This window comes from Nuphar pumila, chromosome 3 (genome assembly GCF_984573655.1).
Source record: "Nuphar pumila chromosome 3, dmNupPumi1.hap1.1, whole genome shotgun sequence".
In the NCBI taxonomy this organism is placed as follows: domain Eukaryota; kingdom Viridiplantae; phylum Streptophyta; class Magnoliopsida; order Nymphaeales; family Nymphaeaceae; genus Nuphar; species Nuphar pumila.
This window is the reverse complement of record NC_143251.1, coordinates 97,991,044-98,007,161: the sequence shown is the minus strand read 5'-3', so window position 1 is coordinate 98,007,161 and position 16,118 is coordinate 97,991,044. Positions and strand designations below refer to the sequence as shown.

The following is a 16,118-nucleotide window of genomic DNA, read 5'->3' as shown; positions in this document are numbered from 1 at the left end:
ATGAAAAGGAATGGAGAAGTCTCCAAGATCTTGAGCATGACTATCATTAAATAGCTTATCAAAATAATCTTTCCATCTCTCCTTAATCTCCTCATCTTTGACTAAAACCCTTTGCGTTTCATCTTTGATACATCTAACCATACCCAAATCCTTCGATTTCCTATCTCTCATCTTTGCAAGCCTATAAATATCCTTCTCGCCTTCTTTGGTATCCAACTTGTCATAAACCTCCTTATATACCTTAGCCCTCGCGTTTCGAACAACTTTTTTAGCTTCCTTCTTTGCTATCATATACTTCTCCAAATTCTCCTTATCACGACTCTTACTTAGATTTCTATAACACTCTCTTTTAACCTTAATAGCTAATTTGACATCCTCGTTCCACCATGATGTATCCTTACCTAGTGGTGCACCGCCTTTAGACTCACCCAATACCTCCTTAGCTACTTTTCTCATACCACCCGCTATCTTATTCCACATTGATTCTGAATCCTCCTCGAGACACCAATCAACTTCCTTAACTACCTGCTCTACAAACATTCCTTGTTTAGCTCCTTTCAGTGCCCACCACTTAATTCTAGGATCTATCCTATGTCTATCCCTTTTGCGGCATTGTCTAATTCTAAGATCTAAAATTAAGACTCTATGTTGTGTAGCTACACTTTCTCCTGGTATAACCTTACAATCGATGCAACAACCCCTATCTCTCTTTCTAAGTAGGAAAAAATCTATCTGACTCGTATTAACCCCACTTTTAAATGTTACTAGGTGAGACTCCCTCTTCCTAAACCAAGTGTTTGCTAAGATCATATCATAGGACAAACCAAAATCTAAAATCCTTTCTCCACTTTCATTTCTTTCTCCTATACCATAGCCTCCACGGATATTCTCAAATCCATCCCTACTAATGCCTACATGTCCATTAAGGTCACCGCCGATGAAAAGCTTTTCTCCATAAGATGTCTCTTGTACTACTCCATCTAAATCTTCCCAAAATTGATGCTTAATGGAATCATCTAAACCTACTTGAGGTGCATAAACACTAATAATATTAATAATATCCGTACCTAATACTAATTTAATAAGTAAAATTCTATCACCCTTCCTACGGACCTCAACTACATTATCTATAAACTGACGACTCATAGCAATCCCTACTCCATTCCTATTCCTATTTATTCCTGTATACCAAATCTTATATCCCTAAGGTTCTATCACTTTAGCTTTCTCACCTACCCATTTGGTCTCTTGAAGACATAAAATATCAATCTTTCTCCTACACATAACATCTACTAACTCTACCAACTTACCAGTTAAAGACCCTATGTTCCAAGTGGCTAACCTAATTTTATGGTCTTGGACTAACTTCTTTACCCCCACCCGTCCAACAAAGTGAGTGAACCCTTGCCTATTTGACACCACACCCGGGCGCCGGTGTGACGCGTCGCTTCTGGGGACGACCTAGCAACCCTTGCACATTTATCACTGCCTCCGGGCCTAGAGAGTACAGCGCGTCGCTCAGTAGGGAACGCCCCAATGAAATTCTCATATTGGTTCATTTTCATAGGATATGACAGTTTTTATGCTGGCTGTCACAGGCCTACCGCAACCCTCCTCCTTTATCCGGGCTTGGGACCGGCAGTGTATAACTACACAGGCGGAGTTAAACCTAAGGAGTATTTAGAATGGATGGAAGCTATGAAACTAAAACTAAAGGCATTAGAAAAATAAAAAACTTGGGAAATTGGACGACTTGGAACTGAAGGGAGCCTCGGGTTGGCAACAAACGACTACTCTAGTTCAGAGTTACCAGTCGGGGAAGCGGGAAGCGGGAGCGGGAAGCGAGGCACTTTCAAAAATTTAGGAAGCGCGCTTCCCAAAACAAAAGCGTGCTTCCCTGCATGTTTCGAAAGCGCGACGTTTCGCGCTTCCGATAACTTTCTTCTAGTTGGAGCTCGATGAAAGCGAGAGGATCATGCCTGTGATTTTGGGCCTCTTGGGCTTGTGGTTGATGTGTCTGAGATGTTGTACCCTGATTGATACAGTGTGGTAAGGGTCGAAGGTCTCTAATGGTGATCGTTTAAGAGGTATAGAAAGCTGCAGGGTCAATCCGGCTAAATCGGGCAGGATCGTTTTGGGTTCGACGAGCGGTTCAGGCACAGGTTTCGATCCAGATCTGAAGGGATTTGATCCCGAGGTTTTGTAATAGTCTAAGAACGTGTGTTTAGGTCTTGTACATGTGCTGGGGGTCAGAGATGTCAGATTGGGACGTTGGACAGGCATGTGAGGTCAGACAATCAAAACTACGCATTCTGCCGAATCGTCAGGGTGCGGTTTTGGTGTTTCGGGTCCCAGACTTGGGTAGGGTCTTAGCTAAGGCAGAGATCAGTTCCGAGGGTTGTATAGCAGGTCTAGGGAGGTCTTAAAGGTATCTACACATTCAGGTGTGGTCAGGGTATGTGCAGGAGATTATAAAAGGCAAAACAACCAGCAGAACGAGACTACACAGCCTCTTCGGGTGTGGTCTTGGTCTGGGAGGCTTGGACGACTTTAGAGAAGGTTAGGGATTGATCCTAAGGTATGATAGAGGACCAGAGAGTGGTATGAATACTAAGACACGTTCATAAGGAAGACTGATCAACAAAACCATGATTGACAAGGCTCTTACATCGATTTTTAAGGTAGGAATCACTCCACAATGAAGATACGGGTACAAGAAGGGCTTGGGCCCTTAGAATGGAAGAAGGATCAACCTAAGGAGGCTTGGCTGCACGTGGATCACATTAAAGGAGAAGGAGAAACATGAGGGATGCGAGAGAGAAAAAAGAGGAGAGAAATGTCTAAAGAGAGAGAGAGAGAGAGAGAGAGGTTTAGGAAATCAATTCAATCCATAACCTAAAGGGATTATTCAGACCTCTATACAACATGAGGGCCTGAAGTAGAGTCCTAACCCAACAATAAAATTAAATTAATCTATAAGCTACAAAAGAATCCTACTGCGAAACAAAAACTAGACTAGAGAGAGGATTTTAGAGTCCTACCTCTGTCATGACTCCTACTCTAATTAAAAGTCTTAATTAAGAAAAAAAACTAATTAACTTGAGAAACATCTAGAGAGAGGGGGGGGGGGACGTCCCACCGTGTTCCTCTAATTAGATACCCCCCATAGGGCTTCGTCGGGTGGCTCTCCTTGGTTTTGACATGGACATGTGTCGAACTCTCCTTCGTTCTGGTCCGAACATGTGTCCATTGACTTTTCACACTATATTCAGCCACATAAGCATCCACATCAACATAATGGACGCCGCACATAAGCTTAAATCACCCCCTATGAGCATTAGGTGACGTCTGAGATTTGGAGCGCAGATCCTGGGGCGTCTCCTGAAAATTGGGCCTTAACAGAAATTCAATTATCACCACTTGAAAAGAAAACCATAGGATGTACATGGTTCTATAAGGTCAAAATCAAATGTGATGAACCCTAGAACTATACAAGGTTAGATTAGTAACTAAAGGATATAGCCAAGAGTAGTATCTATTATGAGACTTCTGCCCCTAGGTAGGATGACCATTGTTTGAAACCTTATAGCAATTGTTTCGATTAGAAAATGTCCTATTTACCAAATAGATGTGAAAAACACCTTTTTGAGTGGTTATTTAAATGAGGAAGTTTATATGGATCCTCCCCCCAAGATGTGAAGTATCATCTATTAAGGTCCTTTTGTTCAAAGCCTTGTATGGCTTAAAGCAAGCCCCTAAAATATGTTATGATCGGTTTAGTAGTGTTATGATTAGTTTGGGTTATAGATCATGTTATACTGATACTTCGTTGTTTATTAAGCCTTCAGATGCAATTGCTTAAAAATATGAGAGTTCACCTATCTTAGCCTTGCAGACTCTGTTGTTATAGCAAGAGTGCAATTTATATGGCCAACAATCATACATTTCATGAGCGAACCAAGCATATCGAGATGGATTGTTATTATGTTCACGAGGAGTATCTAAAAAGGACAATGTGACTTCTATATGTTTCGTCAAAATATTTGTTAGCTGATTTTTTCACTAAAGTGCTTTTGTTGCCTCGGTTTCATTTCCTTTTAGGAAAACTTTCGGTCTTGACACCGTAAGTTTGAAGAGGGGTATATATATATATATATGAGATAGAAATGTGTTCAACCAACCCTCTTTTTTGGGTTGGTCGAACCACTCTCATCTGAACCGTCTGTTCAGTAGATCAGACGGTTCCAATGAGTCACGTTTGAATGTTATTAATGCTAGCAAAAATGATTTTTTTATACGACCTACCACTTGTGGCCCCCCTTAGTACGACCCCTCTTCCTTGCTCTCGCTCTCTTTCCTCTGCGTGTCAAGGTGCTCTATAGAGGAGAACCCCCTTCCTCTGTGTCAACCACCACCACCGCCACCCTTCTTTCGCCTCCTCTGCGTTGACCACTAAGAAGGGCCACCGCCACCACCGCAGGCCCTTCTTCTGCCTCTCTCTCTTCCGGTGAACTGTAGTGCGGACCCTTTCTCTCTCTCTCTCCTTTGCGTGCCCTACAGTGGAGAACCCTCTTCCTTTGAGTTGACCACCACCCTTCTTCCGCCTCCTCTGCATCAACCACTGAGAAGGTCCATTGCCACTGCCGTTAGCCCTTCTTACACCTCCTCTGTCTCGTCTACCGGCCCTAGTACAACTCTCCCTCTCTTTGTTGCCTGCCTCAGGAAAACGAAAACCCTACCTTTTTCTCTTCCCCTGCTTCGACCACCACAACCACCGTCGCTGGCCCTTCTTCCGCTTCGTCAGCTGCCGCTTGTTTGATGCTCTCTCTTCTTGCGAGCACCTTAGTACAAACCCTCTCTCTCTTTTCCCTTTGTGTGTCCCTTCCCCTGCTACGACCACCACCACCTCCACCGACCCTTTTGCCACCCCTCGTCCGCCGCTCTTTCTTCCGGCGAACCCCCTCATTTGCCACTCTTTTTTAATGTTTCCCATTGCTTTCGAATGACCATTTGCTCATATCTTGCATAACCAGCAACTAGACATGAACAATGTTTGGTTTGATGTGTATCAATTGAAGTGGAAATCTTCATGAATTGCTAATCAAATCTCTTGCTTTAATTCATAGCTCTTTGATACAGTCCCTCTTGTAAAGTTATGATTCGTTCGTCCCAAAGTCTATCTGTCTTGATACATGTAATTTCAGGGTTGCTCGAAATTTTAAGCCAATTGTGACCAGTTAATTGCTTGATGAGGTCACTTCTGCTCTAGATGCGGAGTCAGAACGTGTTGTTCAGGAAGCGTTGGACAGAGTGATGGTGAAAAGATCAACCATTTGTTCTTGATCATTGTCTCAACAATTTAAGGTGCAGATTTGATTGTTGTGGTCAAGGATGGTGTGATTGCAGAGAAGGGCAGACACTCGGCGGCTGAAAAATGGGCTCTACGTGTCACTCCATATGAATGCTAGTTTAAATATAGCTATTTGTCTATGTATTGTAATTCTTTCATGTGGTTAGAAAGAGTTGTCTCTGCAAGCAACTGTTGCGCTCAATAATTACTCATACAAAGTTTCTCTTTTTTTCTTCGATTAAAGTTTTGTTTGTTGATATGTAATTAATAACTAGTAAGCAGTATTTTTGTGTCAAAGAATAGGTTGAGAAGTGAGTGTAGTCTATTTCTCTGAGAACTGCAACTTTCAAGCAGCTTAAAGAATCAGCAAGCTAAGTTTTGTTTATCTTCCTGATCATTGTTTCATTGGTTGGTTCACTAGTTTAGGACAAAGAGTGGCTAAGTTATGAGACTGGCTTTGATTATCAACAATCTTATAAGCCCAACTACTTCGATTAACTCATTTACAGGGGCTATTAGTCTGTTTTGCAATATTGCATAATATGAGTTAGAAGTTGGGAATCTACTTACATAAGGGTGCATGGGCCCATGCTTAGATGGTAAGAAAATGATGTATTTCAAATTTTTGGTTGGTCTTTCTGAAGGTTTTCTGTACATTTGCCATTTATTCACGTGTTAGTTAGCCTCGGATTTAAGAACTGAGGCTACCAAATGTGGTTTAATAGAGTTCATTCACTAAAGTATTGAACATCAGTGCTTTTGCTTTTGACAGATTTCTGCTGAGAGAAACAACTGTGAATCCATGATTGGGTCTTGTAACCATTCATGTAGATGTACGTTTACATGTCATCCAATGACTTAGGTTGCACATTAAACAGTTCCATCAATCCGTCCTTTACAACATGATAAAAATATACATTATCACGAATATAAACAAATCCACTATTTTACATGATACTGCAACAGAAGGAGAGACTAACATTAAGTTTTCAAAACCAAAGTTTCACAAACAGCACTCAAAAGTTTTTTCCTGAAAAATCTCCTCTGTCTATTTCCCAACATCTCAAGTATAAATTCCTCGGATAATATTGCCTGACAAACTGCAATTGCTCCACTCTTCACTATGATACAACCGTCGAGAGCCCAAACTGATCCAGCAATAGACCATTCAAAAGAGCAAACACCTTTAAGTAGCCCATCTCAACTATTGTGCACGAACGAAATTGAAATAAAGAGGTTTCAAAGCACCCTACACGGTTTTGTTGTGTCGAAAAACCTCAGACAATTCTTGAAGTGGGCCAATAAGAATGGACTGTCAAAGCCCTAAGAAATCTGGAACTTTCTGACTCATTAACAGCTGCTGGCGGGATGAGTGATATAGCTTCTTTTACCCACTCAAGCACCCTCACACCATAAGACCTTGTTAGGGAAAGCAAAACATATGATACCTGAAAAGACAAAATACAAAAAACCTTTAGTCAGAGAGAGAGAGATGTTTAGGGGGTCTCTGAAGGCAACAATGGGACCTTCCAATCAAAGCACAAAAAATATCTTGATCATTCCTATCATGAGCAGCCTCCCATCTTTAAAGAAGAGGAAGCAGAACTTATGTAGCAATAGAATAAATCTTGTTAAAAGAAGCCATACTTAAGCAATTTTCTGGGTATAACCAATCAATCAGGTAAGAAGAAAACCCAGTTATGGTGAAAAGATTTCATCTTTTCATTCTAATGCCCATTTAAAGCATCCATAACTAATCACAAAAAGAAAGTAATAGAAAACAGATAATACTTCTTTTGCTCTCTTGTAAGGTCCCTAAGCAGATCACTAGAAAAACTGCAGTTCAATGACAGATGCAAAGAAAAATTAACTAAACATCTTCAAAAAGGTTGCTATTACCAGTGGCGGTGGTAGTGGCCCTTCTCGGTGGTCGACATAGAGGAGGCGGAAGAAGGGTGGCAGTGGCGGTGGTGGTCTATGCAGAAGAAGGGGGTTCTCCTCTATAGGGCACACAAAGGAGAGAGAGAGAGAAAGAGGGGTTCGTACTATAGCTCACCAAAAGAGAGAGGCAGAAGAAGGGCCAGTGGCGATGGTGGTCGCCCTTCTTGGTGGTCGATGCAGAGGATGAGTAAGAAGGGTGGCGGTGGTCAATGCAGGAAGGGGGTTCTCCACTGAAGGGCACACAAAGGAGAGAGAGAGAGAGAGAGAGAGAGAGAGAGAGAGAGAGAGAGAGAGAGAGAGAGAGAGAGAGAGAGAGAGAGGTGTTCGTACTAGGGGGCCCACAAGGGGCAGGTCCCTAGGGCGGGAAAGAAATTTTTGCTTTTGCTAGCATTAATAACGTTCAAACACGTTCAAAAGCGACTCTCATCTGAACCGTCCGATCTATTGAACGGATGGTTCAAATGAGAGTGGTTCGACCAACCCAAAAAAGAGGGAGAACGGACGGTTCAAATGAGAGTGGTTCGACCAACCCGAAAAAGAGGCTTGGTTGAACACATTTCTCATATATATATATATATATATATATATATATATATATATATATAGGGTAAATATTGGCTACCAATGAAGGTAAGGATCTAATGGGTATAAATCACTTTTTTCTTCAAAATTTTTCAATTTTTGTAGATAAAATGTTATGGATGTGATCTACATGGTTTGTTTAGTAGGAAACTTGTTTTGAATCATGTGATTATGGCAAGTAATTAAGTTTTTAAAGGGGTCCAAAAATCAATGGGTGACAATGTGCCAAAATTTCATAATTCAAAATATCGCATTTTTACATAAGAAAAGCATGATCCAAGGTTTGATCCTTACCAAACAAACCATGCCGAACACATCTATGTGGTTAGATGGAGTCAATACAACTTGCAACTATAATTTCTAGATCATTAGTTCCTTACCTTCATTAGTATACACTATTTTTCCATATATATAATATGTATATAGTACATATATATTTATTCATTTTTGTATTTATGTAAAAACACATTTTTTGTATTTTTTTATTTTTTTGGTTTGACCAGTTTGACTAGCCATTAGGACTAGTCTAACGGCTAGATTATCTAGCTATTAAACTAGTCAAACAATTAGTATTGGCCTCCTTTTTTATATATATGTGGTTCTTTCCCCTTTGTATTCCAATGCATTCTTTATGCATTTGATTCATTAATAAAATAATATACCTTTTATATTGTGTGTGCGCAATTGTGTGAGCCCTTTGTGGCTATTGTGCTCTTGCGCATAGTGGCATTATGATTTTACTTCCTTGAGGCTTTCTCATTACATATTGTATCATATCATATGATACGATACGATGTATCAGAGGGAGAACCGATATGACATCCCCCTATATCGTAAAAAATAAGATTATTGGTACATATTGGACTGTATTGTACAAGTATTTTTTATTATTTTACTTTTTCAGTGTCGGAAAAGAGGCAATCAACCACTTATGGGGGTCATTTTGACCTTACCCATTCATTTTTTAGATTAAATACATCCTAAATATTTGGGCTTTTGCTAGATCCAAGCTTTAGAACTCTGATTCACCTCAAAATTTACCCATTTTCATTCTAACAAACTTTTTTTTTTGCCTTTAATCCTCAAAAGAGCCCTTTGAGTTTGATTTGTGTGAGATTGAAGCTAGAGTTGGGCTTAAAGTACCAAAATCAAGGGTAAGCTCATTTTCTTTGATGTTGTTTCAATATATTTCTTCATTTTTGCCTTTAGTACCTTTTCTTTGAGCCTTAGGTGTGTTGTTGATCATAGTTTTTCCTCTTTTCATCCTAAATTACCTTTTTTTTGTATTCTTAAATCTCAAAGTCATTCTCTAAAAGTCGATCAATGTGGAGGATATGACTCAAACTAGCCAACATGGAAATATTGCAAATCGGTGGATTTAAAAATGACTTTGAAAGGGATTGTAAAGTGTAACTTTTGGGGTTTTGTAGTAGATAGTGGATTATATAGATTTAAATGCCACATCATGGGGCATAACAACTCCACCATATGATTATATACTCATCTCTGATGTTCGTGTCAAGCTTCTTACAAGTCTCATAGAAGATGATAAAAGAAAGACACAAGTATATGCAACATTTGTCGAAGAAAAATGGCCAAAAGTCATCTTGGATTTAGAAGATAAGATGAACCATCAGCATCTCAGGCTAGCTGACACCACAACAAATCAAGAAAATCATTGTGCTGGTATATATATATATATATATATATATATATATATATATATATATATATATATATATATATATATATATATATATATATAAGCTTTAGTTTGTAACTTTGTATGGCCTATGGTCCTATCATCGTGTTATATAAAGTTGTAAACCTTTTAATTTTTGTATGTAGTAATATTTTATTTCAAGTTTTAATTAATTTCATTCGTGATAATTAGATTTAGCAATGGCTTGACATACTGATGACCCAATACGGCAGTATTATGAGTTTGCTAACGTTCTCTGCGGCACATTGTTTTGAGATGTAAATCCTGTCATTCATTGATTTGTGGGGGCTTGCATTGCATTAAGCAACACATTGTTTGGGAATGCAGTGCACCAGTGCGATCATTATTTGAGCTTCAGATGTATGAGATATAATATCCACCAATATGGATGAGATATATAGGAGGAAAGAAAGATTACATGCCGGCACATGATGCAATGTCTGATTATAAACATAGAGTGTTTAATGATGACGACGGGTAAAAGTCTTGTTGTTTTGAGTCTTCACTTTTTGTAGTCATGTAGTGAGCTTTGAGTAATGAGTCTTTTGATTTTTGTAGTTATATGGCAAACTATGCTTCTATGTTCTATGTTATTGACTTTATGTAATGAACTATTCATCTCTATTTCATGTTAATGATATGCCAATAGTCTATGTATATTTTAATTCGATCGCTTGATTTTAATGTTTGTACTTGTTCTTAATTTTTTTTTTGTATTCTAAGTTTTAGATTTCTTTTTCTTAATTTTACATTTTTTAAAAATTTTTGTGTTTATTTTTTGCAAAATTTAAGTGTTTTTATGCCTGTATTTTACAGTATGATATGAATATACACGTATATCGAGCCTTTTTGATACGGATTTCAATGCACTATTTACAACATTGAAAAACCATGTTTTTTTTTGAGTTGGAAAAAATTAGTGCATTTACAACCATCAATTTTTGCATCACCAGAATAACCTGTGCACCAGTTGGATTTCGGTGACCCAAAAGCTGATTCCTACTAAAAATAACATGCAGCTCGCATCTACAATGTTAGATGTAACAAAAGAAACAACAAAATGAGGAAAAAAGCATGCTTTCCTAGGCTGATCGTAAGGTATTATCGATTGTGTATCTTGCAATACACTATTTACAACATTGAAAAAACATGTTTTTTTTTTTAGTTGGAAAAAATCAGTGCATTTACAACCGTCAATTTTTGCATCGCCAGAATAACCTGTGCACCAGTTGGATTTCGGCGACCCAAAAGCTGATTCCTACTAAAAAGAACATGTAGCTCACTACAATGTTACATGTAACAAAAGAAACAACAAAATGAGGAAAAATAGCATGCTTTGCTAGGCTGATTGTTAGGTGTTATCGATTGTGGCAAACATTAACTTCCATATAAATTCATGAAGCCTGTTTCCTCTATGCAATGTGTGCATCCATGCTCCTGCTCCTCATGACCATATTCCTGGCCTCAGTGATCTTGGAGTTAAACACGTAAGATATCAGTGAAAATAATATCACCATTTGAACTTGTGCAAAATAATTGTAGATGGTGAGCCATATGAGCCCCAAAGGAAGCAGAACTTTTATTAGAGGGTTGAAAATGATTTTTTAGTTGATGACTATGCAAAGTATAGAATATGCTAAAAAGAATAGTTAAGGGAAAATCACATTAATATACTGGGAAAGAAATGTCCAGAAATTATATTCATAGGTCAGAAGCACATTTTCTTATATGTTATACAGCAGTCATCCAGCCCTGCAGTTCAAGTTGGTTCATTCATGCCTTATCTGCAAAGCATGAGCAGCTGCTCATGTTCCACAGATAGTGTTTTTCTCATCAATATCATTTTAGGTTGGCATCCATTTTTGTGAACCATAGGTTCCTGTCTTTTTTTTGCTTTTCATTTTCCCAGTACCACTTCGGCTATATTATGTCAAACATCTGTTCTGAATAAAGTTTGTTCCTGATTATGTTTATTGGAAGCTTTTCTTGTAGCTCAGAATTATGCTTCCATCACTTTGTGGATGCTGTAGTTTGGGTTTCGTATGTGTCCCCCTGATGGTTTGTGTGGTTGTCATTTTCTTCTCCATACTTTCTGTGCATTCAAACTATATGTAATTGTTATGGAAGACTTACACATGCCACTGCTGCAACCATATTGCTTCCTCAATTAGGTTTTATCCTAGTGACTATGGCCAAGCGGCCAAATCAAAATGAACCTAGTTCCCAACCCAAAGTGATGCATTGTCCAAGCATTGAGGTGTGTCCTTGATTTATTCTCATGAGAGTTGGACTCATGCAAATGAGAGAATGAATCTCAATGAGCACGGTTAAGCAAACATCAGAAAATAAGCGGTGAGAAACAGAAAATCAAGGGGCCTCTTGTAATTCTGTTTCATGTCTCCAAATCAAATTTGATTTGGAGTCACATGTGGTCTAGCATACCTAATGTCCTCTTAGACTCTGAAAAATCACTCTGATTCCCTCTTCATCAATGTGTGAGCCTTGCTATACTTGTGTTTTCGCTCTGCTCTGGATCTTTATGTCAATTTCCAGTAATCCATTGTCTTGACTCAAACTGGAAAATGTTAAACAGGTTAAAAAAGTAAATAATATTGAAGTTGAGAACTTGAAACATCTCAGTGAGCTCGTGGAGGACTGCACAGAGAACAGGCTAAGGTTTGACCTTGATGATGATCGCGTTATTGTCTTAAATTATGATAAGGCCAGACTTGCTAGTTCTCGGATTTTGAAGCGCCATAGAATACCTTCAGCAATGTCCAATGATCTGCTTGATTCTCACAAACACACACAGGAAGTTCAAGCATCAATTACAGGCTGAAACTTATGTGATATTCCAGTTCAAAATGGTGATCTCTCTCTCTCTCTAACACAAACTTTTGTATATGCACATATGTTTTTGTATGCAAGCGTGCTTTGACTTGATCAGATGATATTATCAGAAACCAGTCACAACAAAATCTTGCGATAATATAGGTCTTTTGATAAATCTCAAGAAAATCTTGGGTACTTAAAAAGAAATTTAGAATAGAAATAGCAGAAATAAGAAAATAATATGTTTAAATAATAAAGTTTTTGTATAAATGTAAACAAAAATTATAAAAATTTTGAAATATAAAAAACAAAAAATATAAATAAAAACATATTTAAAAGTAGAAAAGAAATATACAAGGAAAATTGACTGAAAATATCATGATATTACCATAATATATTGCTATAAATTTAATTTTTGAAAATGTGTCAATATTTTAGCTTTTAAATCATTAAAAAAGGTTTAGAAAGCCGATAATTTTCAAAATGTCGCTGATATCTGTGACGATGTTAGAAACTAAAAATATCTTTAATGATACTGGATTTGCTTCAGTCCAGTCGTTGATATAGGTCGTTTTCTGTGCAGAGGCTTATCTATAACCCCCATGTTTCATTTTATCAGAATGGAGTTCAAGATTTGTTTGGCTTGGACTGCGTATTCATTTGCTTCTCATCAGTAGTTTTGCAAACACAAAATGTCTAGGAAGTTAATGCAGTTTGTGGTGGCAATTCTGCTGCGAATTAAGTGCATGGGAAGTACACAAGGAGCACTTTCTGAACTACTAGGTTTTTATACGGCTAAGGCTTGCTTCTCTGCTGTGGATCCAGGGAAGACAAAATTGGAAAATACAGAGTAATGTAAGAGATTGGGCTTGATTGTGTAACAAATTATCATATGTATTTATTGGTTAATTTATTATTATTGAAAAGTTCTGATTCTTACATGACTATGATTTTCTTGTGCATATTTATTAACTATTACACTTGTTACTTGCTTAGAGCGCTTGCACAATTGCATGCGCTTCGGCACATAAAGTGGCAAATTGCTTCAAGATTATCTAAGTCTCATGTTTTCTCAATCCATATGAGATAATACCTCACATTACATCTATGCAACTTGTGGATATTTGTGCTTAAGTTTTTCTTTATACAACAACAACAACAACTACGCCTTCATCCCAAAACAATTGGGGTCGGCGTAAGTTTTTCTTTATATTCCTTTTTTTTCTTTTATATGTTTTCAATATTTTGTATTCTCCCTAGATGTATTGGAATCAGACTTTATTGTTTGAAATTCTTGAACTGAAGAAAATTTGACAAATTAGCTAATGAACTTGCTCGGACGTACATATGTTAATGTGTTCACGTATGTGGACATGTGTGCAGGTGGAAGAGAGTTGGGTTCAAGAATTCTTGAACTCCAAAGTAGAGATTTTTTCCTCATTTTGGAGTTTCTTATTCGTTTGTTTAACTCGTTCTGATTTACTGAGATGATCAATCCAATAATTCAACCCAGTCTGATTTCCTTCTTAGATGATGAAAAATACTTCTCATTTCTTTGAGTTTTCATCAACTCGATGGGAGAGAACAACACCAACTGCTGCAAACTTTGTGTCTATAACACATGCTTGAAAATTTGGTTAAATGGTGAAACTGCTATATGGGCAATGATTTCATTCTCTCTATCCTTTCTATGTTCACTTTACCTGATATCTTCCTTTCTCATAATAGACTACTTTCTTTGCTGCACAAAGTAGAAAGACAATGATCTATTGTGGCTTTATGCATCTTGCCACAGGCAGGTCAATCAATCTATAAACTAGAAAAGTAAACTTTCACACTTTTTGCTTTTTCATTTGTTTGCCCATGGATTTTGATCCTGGTTTATGTTTGACAAAATAACATTAGCAATAGAGATTTTATTTGTTTCATTGATGCTAGCTATTGTTCTTTTGCTCCTTTGTTTCAAATACTTTACTTTAGGATATGTATATTAGTAGCACTTTCTTTGCATGTAAAATCTTATGACATATTTGCAAAAATCTTGAAAACATTTAACACTAGAAAAAGAAATAAAATTTTATTATAAATAGAAATAAATTAAAAATAAATGTCATAGAATTGTCATAAATCATGATTCATTAAGAGCAACCTATAACAAAGTTGCAATGAAGCAATATATAACCCTGTGTTTCTTGTCTTACACATCCGGTACTGCACATTGGTATGATACCAGAATTAGAAACTGCTTTGAACCATTTCACAGGAAAAAAAGTTTTTATTTTTTTTATAGTAAAATAAGAAACAAGTTTCTATTGACTATGAAACTGGTTTCTATTATGAAAGAAATAAGTACCATCCATACGGTTAAAAGTTATTTTGACTATGAAACTGGTTTCTATTATGGAAGAAAATATGCCGTGGTGTATGTTGTTTGCTGATGATATTGTTTTGATTGATGAGTCTAGAGCTGAGATTAATGCTAAGTTAGAATTATGGAGACAGACATTGGAAGCAAGAGGTTTTAAGTTGACTAAGAGTAAGACATAATATATGGAATGTCGGTTTAGTAAGCAACGAAATAGTGATGGGAGTGTAGTGAAGCTTGGTGAGCAAGAAATACCTGTGGATGACTGTTTCAAATATTTGGGATCTATCATTCAAAAGTATGGAGAAATTGATGGAGATGTAAATCATAAGATAAAGGTTGGGTGGATGAAATGAAAAAGTGCAACTGGAGTGTTGTGCGATCGTAGAATGCCATTGCGGTTGAATGAAAAGTTTTATAGGACGATAATTAGGCCCGCTTTACTATATGGTATGAAATGTTGGGCTGCCAAGAGACATCATATTCAAAAAATGAGTGTAGCTGAGATGCGTATGCTTAGATGGATGTGTGGAAATACAATAAAAGATAAGATTCGAAACGAGGAGATACGTAAGAAGGTAGGCGTTGCATCCATTGAAAATAAGATGAGAGAGAATCGTTTACAGTGGTTTGGACATATTCGGCGAAGGCCTAATGATGCTCCAGTTAGAAGGATGGAGAAATGAGAAAATATATTAGTTAAAAGAGGTCGGGGTAGGCCTAAGAAGACTTTGATGGAGATGATAGGAAAGGATATGAATGCTTTGAACCTCACAAAGGACATGGCATTGGATAGAAATGATTGGAGGAGAAGGATTCATGTGGAAGACCCAGAATGATTTTCTTTTTTTGGTTCATATCGCCGACCCCAATTGTTTTGGGATGAAGGCGTAGTAGTTGTTGTTGTTTTGTTGTATGCGTGTGTTCATGCACGTGCTCACTCGTGTTTGGGCATGTTTGGGAGTTTGGTATTTGAAAAATGAGTTATTGAGTGTCAAATTGTCTTTAGCTAAATAAGGCCATGGAAAACAATTAGGTCATGGATTTCGTAGTTCCCCAATCTCTGATTAATTTGGCCTTTATCATTTCTTTATTTTATGCCTTCTGTATTGTGGGACTTCATATTACCTTGATTGGTGTTGGGATCTGTATTCATGTGTTGGTAACTGGTTGGTTCTTCATTTTGATTGTGGCAACGGTAATGTTTCTTCGTAGAGCTGCTTTCTCAAATGCATGAGTGTTCATTTCTTTTTGTACATTCTGTTCAATTTCTGTGATGATGGTGCCAAGCATTTTTGCTTGTATGTCCATGTGCAGAAAATATA

The 16,118-nt window shown here is 37.5% G+C and overlaps 1 protein-coding gene across 3 annotated transcripts in view; it reads left to right on the top strand.

Annotated features, from left to right (window-relative positions):
- The window catches only part of DEG10 (DegP protease 10), a 58,999-nt gene extending 45,630 nt beyond the window's left edge, over positions 1 to 13,369 (top strand). For 2 of the 3 annotated variants that reach the window (XM_090001720.1, XM_090001718.1), the window contains exons 8-9: positions 12,190 to 12,463; positions 13,012 to 13,369. In XM_090001720.1, coding sequence (XP_089857846.1) covers positions 12,190 to 12,435 — 246 coding nt within the window. In that variant the 3' untranslated portion in view covers positions 12,436 to 12,463; positions 13,012 to 13,369. The remainder of the gene's footprint in view (positions 1 to 12,189; positions 12,464 to 13,011) is intronic. The other variant, XM_090001719.1, reaches the window with a different exon arrangement.
- The last annotated feature ends 2,749 nt before the right edge of the window (positions 13,370 to 16,118 follow it).